The sequence below is a fragment of the Colobus angolensis genome, unplaced genomic scaffold, assembly GCF_000951035.1.
Source record: "Colobus angolensis palliatus isolate OR3802 unplaced genomic scaffold, Cang.pa_1.0 Scaffold175, whole genome shotgun sequence".
NCBI lineage: Eukaryota > Metazoa > Chordata > Mammalia > Primates > Cercopithecidae > Colobus > Colobus angolensis.
Window position 1 is genome coordinate 926,177 of NW_012114877.1, and position 5,871 is coordinate 932,047.

The 5,871-nt window shown below is 38.7% G+C and overlaps 1 protein-coding gene across 4 annotated transcripts in view; it reads right to left on the reverse strand.

Moving 5' to 3' along the window:
- DFNA5 (deafness, autosomal dominant 5) overlaps positions 1–5,871 on the reverse strand; it is a 77,413-nt gene that overhangs the window by 48,854 nt on the left and 22,688 nt on the right. For 3 of the 4 annotated variants that reach the window (XM_011938555.1, XM_011938554.1, XM_011938553.1), the window contains one exon: positions 1,255–1,484. The exons of the other annotated variant lie outside the window; for it this stretch is intronic. In XM_011938555.1, the coding sequence (XP_011793945.1) occupies positions 1,255–1,465 (211 nt within the window). In that variant the 5' untranslated portion in view covers positions 1,466–1,484. The remainder of the gene's footprint in view (positions 1–1,254; positions 1,485–5,871) is intronic. 4 annotated transcript variants of the gene reach the window in all.

The following is a 5,871-nucleotide window of genomic DNA, read 5'->3' on the forward strand; positions in this document are numbered from 1 at the left end:
TGTCTGCCACCATGCCTTGCTAATTTTTATATTTTTAGTAGAGATGGGGTTTCACCATGTTGGCCAGGCTGGTCTTGAACTCCTGACCTCGTAATTCACCTGCCTTAGCCTCCCAAAGTGCTGGGATTACATGCATGAGCCACCACGCTCAGCCTACAGTATACTTTCAATTTTGTTATTAAACATCAGATGCAGAGAAATAAAAGGCTACAAACCAAGTGTTAATGGGAATTAACACCTGATGGTAGGATGTTTTATGTTTAAATTTTCTTCTTCATCCCTTTCTATACTTTATACTGTACTGTAACAATACATCTGACCCCAGTTTTGATGTCTGACTGCTCTCAGCTTCTGAGCCCCTACTCCTCCTTCTCTTTCTTTGGCACATCTGGACAAGCTGATAAGAGATCCCAGGTGTGCTGTCCACGGTGTCACTGAAAACTCAAACCACATAAACCCATGCCCCATGTAGGGACCAACGCCCATCTCCACTCACTGATCACAATAAAAGCTGAGCCCATCTCCTTATCCCCTTCTCTGTGGCCATTTTTGGACCAGTTTTAGAGACTGTCCAGCTTTCCCCAGAAAGCATCATTATATGAATAAACATTTTCACACCTTCTTGATGCTTACGTGGCATCATCAGTTCAACACCAAACCACATTTGGGGTAGGTGATCCACCCCACTTATGCTGCGTGGCCACAATATGTACAGTAAGCATGTCTTACTTTTATACTAAACCGCAAAATTATTTTTAAAAGGTTAAGCTATAATGGGTCATGTCAGGCCTGCAGAATTTTGTTCATTTTAAGAAAGGATATGCTTTTAAGATGATAGGCAAAGAAACAGGAGAATTCATTATAAAGTATCTAGACTCAAGGCAATACGTTCATTAAAGAATCATCGACCAGGCACGGTGGCTGATGCCTGTAATCTCAGCACTTTGGGAGACCGAGATGGGTGGAATACTTGAGGTTAGGAGTTTGAGACCAGCTTGGCCAATATGATGAAACCCTGTCTCTACTAAAAATACAAAAATTAGCTGGGCGTGGTAGTGGGTGCCTATAATCCCAGCTACTCAGGAGGCTGAGGCAGGAGAATCACTTGAGCCCGAGAGGCAGAGACTGCAATGAGCCAAGATCACTCCATTGCACTCCAGCATGGGCAACAGAAACTCCACATCAAAAAAAAAAAAAAAAAAAGAGAACCATCTTTTCTGAGACTAATTATGGAATATACACAAGGAAACATACCCGGACTCGGAAATTGGTCTTCTATGAGTACATCACCAAGGGTGAGGGATAAAAACTGGTACTTGGGTCTCTGCCAGCACCAGGATCTCTTCTTTTTTGTCACCAGACTTAGAAGCTGTAACTTATCAGAGTCATTCAGATTTGATACTGCAATCAGGTCACCATCAGCATCAACTTCTCTAAGAAAATTCCTTGTTGCCTTGGCAAACATTTTGAAAGCTCCAGATTACCTGAAAAAGTAAAGTTATCCTAAAATCAAATAAGAAGTTACTATTTTGTGGCTTTTTTCCCTAAAATTATTGTATCTCTCCCTATTCACAACAGTTCACATGAAAGAATATCTTCTTCCTAAAAGACCCTCTAGTTTGACTTTAGTGGGTAATAAAGAACTCAAATAGAGATATTGAAAGAACATATATATACTAATCAGGATATAATAGGTTATGCTTCAGAAACAAACAATCCCTAAATCTTAGTGGTTTATAACAATAGGGTTTATTTGTTGCTCATACACTTGCTCAATACAGGGGTATAAGAGAGTTTTGTTTATTATGGTTATTCAGGGATGCAGACTGAAGGGAAAGCCAGCATCTTGAACGTTGTCAACCATTATCCAAGAGGAAAGAATTCTGGAAGATCTCACACCAGCAATTAAATGATCTGGCCCCAAAGTGACACAAAGAAGGTTGCTTACAACTTGTCAGAACTAGTCACATGGCCTTAACCAAAAATAAGGGCCAGAAAATACAGTTTTATCAAGAATCTGGAAGTCAGGCTGGGCATGGTGGGTGATACATGTAATCCCAGCATTTTGGGAGGCCAAGGTAGGAAGACTGCTTGAGCCCAGGAGTTGGAAACCAGCCTGGGCACCATAGCCAAACTACAAATTAAAAATTAAAAAATTAGCTGAGTGTGGTGGTACACAGCTGTAGTCCCAGTTACTCGGGAGGCTGAGGTGGGAAGACTGCTTGAGCCCAGGAGTTCAAAACTGCAGTGAGCCATGATCATGCCACTGCACTCCAGCCTGGGTGACAGTACAAGATTTTGTCTCAAAAAGGCAGAGAGCTGGGAATATTTGTTGAACAACAACATACTGACTACCGCAAAAGATAGCTTACCTATGACTACCTATCTGAAGGGTCAAAGGTGCTTTTTCTCTACACTGTGTGATTTCTCATATTCAGATATGAAAAGTAACAAGCTATGCCTTTTTAACCCAGAAAATAAAGGCATAGTCATACTTTAGTAGGAGCAGAAAAGAAGAGACACATTGGAAGACATAAAACAGGAAAATATTATATTCAGGAGAAGCAGTATAGACTATTTAACAAATGCTTTTGGAACAATGGGCTAACCATCTGGAAAGAAAAAAACTGAATTCCTCTTTCATACTATAAATAAGGCAAATTCCCAATGAAATAAAGAGGTTTCTTTGAAGAAAAAATGAAACTGTGGAAGTACTAGAAAAAATAGAGAAATATTTGTACAATTGCAGGATGAGAAGGGCCTTTAGAAAGACAAAGGACAAACTGAGAAAATAATTGTAATATTTATGACAGGGAACAAAAATGCTTAATATATTTTTTTAAAACTTTTACAAATCAAGTTTTAAAATACTGTACTCCAAGAGAAACGTAAGCAATGGTTCTAAACCATTCACAATACACAAATTGCACAGAGCATGTATATATACATACACAGACATATATAATAAATTACCACATAAAAAAGAAGAAGATAACATTTTTACAAACTATCTATGGTCAAAATGAAAAGCTCTAATGGACAAGAATAGTGTTTCATTTTTGCTTGCACCCTGGTGCTTGGCACAGTTGCATAGTCACACAGTTCTTAGGATTTAAGAGATGAGAATAAGCTCAGACATTAGCTCAATCCACTTTACCATGAATCTCTTTTAGGGCATGGGAAATCATTTGTCTTATCGATCACTGGTTCTTTTCTATAGTATATTTTCTTAGATTATTATGATGCAGTAGCTACCTGACCCCGTTCTTGTATAGTAACACTAGGAATGAACATTTAAGGAAAACTTCTAAAACATGCAAGGAAGTTCCTTTCTGATAAGGTGAACTGCAAAGCAGCATGACTAAGGATGGTCAGGCTGTCATCTGTAATTAATCTGTTACTATGTCATGCATAAGAATTTTGCATTCAATGGAATACTCATTTATTTATTTACCAAATCATCAACTGAATCATTCACTAATTTTTCTTGAGTACCTACTATACTACTGTGTTTAAGCACTTAGGATACAAAGACAAAAAGTCATTTCTCTCCTCAATGAGCTACTAGTTTGGTGGCCAGATGGAGAAATAAACAGCTTAGTTTTATGTTAACTACTGGCAGAGATTGTTCCAGGGAAAGAACCAAGAAAAAGGCATCTAAATGTCATTGGAGAGAGGCATACTGTCACAGAAGTCCTCCTGAAGTCGATGACATCCAAGCTGCATTGTGTAGGCTAAGCAGAAGTAAGCCAGGCAAAGGAGCACTGTATGGATGCTGTAGCTGAGGAGAAGCCATTATGAAAGCACAAAATTTGTAGGAGGTGGTGGAGGGATGGGAAAGACAGTGCCAAGCAAATGGGTTACCAGTGAGCTTGAGATGGCCCAGGAGACATTGTATTGTATTGATCTGCCATCCACCACTTTGACAGACTGGAATGACTGGTCAAGCTCTGAGCTTGACTCTTACACTGGAATGCAGCATTCCAGAGTAGAGAAGGGCCAGAGACAAAGTTGCGGAGGCCCCCAATCCATGTCCTGTCTCTCCTGCAGGGCAGCCAGGGAAGCAGGTGCCATTGGAGGGTGTGTGATCAGAATGATCCCTCAGCAAAATCTTCTAGAAGCAAAATAGCAAAGGGACTGCAGGGGAGCAAGATTAGAGATGGACAAAAAATGACAATGCTCTGGACTAGGTCAGTGGCATGAAGATAGAAAAGACACTGGTTTGGTGAAGGTTGGTGATGAAAGAAAGAAGGCCCCCTGGGGCGTCATCCTGGTATCCCAGGTGCAGGCTGGGAGATGAGAAGGAAAAGCCAGTTACCAAGAGAGGGAATTTGAAAGTAACAGATTTACTTTGCCAAACATGGGACGGGGTCTCCCCGAGGGCCTGTGAGAACTCGTCCTGCTAGTCCTGAAGAGCCACAGAACGATCTGCTTTAGTTTACCACTGCTGTCAGGATCTCCACTGTTATGGCTTCTATTCTTTTCTGGGACAAGCTGAAAGGGAACTCACTCACGCACTTGCCTTCAGATCACACAGGTTTCTGTAGAAACCAAATAGTGCTGACGAGTTGATGGGTGCAGCACACCAACATGGCACAAGTATACATATGTAACAAACCTGCACACTAGGCACATTGACAGAGGGAGATTCTGTCTCAAAAAAAAAAAAAAAAATCTGTCTCAAAAAAAAAAAAACAAAAAAAAAACAAAGGGGGGGTTAAAATTATGAAAGTAAATACATAACATACAGTTTTCTTAAATGATATTAAATTAAAGCAATGACAAGAAGCATTAATTTCTATTTTATTAATTTTATCAATATGCATTTATTAGTACCTGTCCTCTATAAAGCCTCAGGGAGCAGCAAGGTGTTGAATCACAGTATAGCTTGAAAATCTTTATCAGTGCTCAAACTGTTAACCATGTATTTAGCCTATGGAGAAATAGTTGTTTGGGATAACTTTACCAAATAAAAAAGTAAATGAAAAGAAATCTGAGCTAACATTTCCTATAATAATCTAGATTCCTGGATTCTGCTTGCTCTCCAGCTCATCCCAGTATCTCCACTTAAAGAATAAATGTAAGGCTGTATATTTTAATTTTCCCTCATCCTGACCTGTGTCTATCAACTTTTGAGGTATTAAGACTGATTTCTGATCCAAGTCATACTTCTGAACTATCACTAGTAAACTGGATAAATATTATCAATGTATTTAAGCACTGTATTCCTCAGTGAGTCTGGGTTCATTTTCAAGAAAATGAACTAAATTATCATACAATTTCTCTCTGATATCTTTTTAATCTTCTGTGAAGCACTCCTTTTGCACTTAGGCAGACAAAAACTCACCTTCTTCAATGATCCCTTTCAACTTGGTACAAAGAGCCATTTGTGAATATTGTGCCATTATTATTAATAATATGTCTCTTCAGTAAATTATATAGAAAAAGCAGGACCATCTTCCCTTGAGCCACAGTTCCTGATAAACCATAGGCATCCTGAGGCTTTGCTCAATAAATATATGGTTGTCTTAGTCACTCTCACTCCCTGAATGTGGATAGCTCTTATTCTACAAAGTGCATTTCAATAAAATAGTTCAAATAGTTAATATCTATAACTATTTTTGAAGACTAATTTTTATAATGAAATAATATTACAAAACATATCAAAAATCAAAAATGTGTATAAGAACAAATAAAAGCCTAACATGATGTGAAATGGAAAAATCTCTGCGACAATAAGGTACTGGAAAAGAGCCATGTTTGAACAAGTTTAAGACAGTTAGTTTAGATGAAGGGAAAAGAAACTTCCCATATTAGGAAAGAGCAAGAAAGCAGAACGAGGAAAGAGTTGAAAAGCTGTGATGTAGGTTG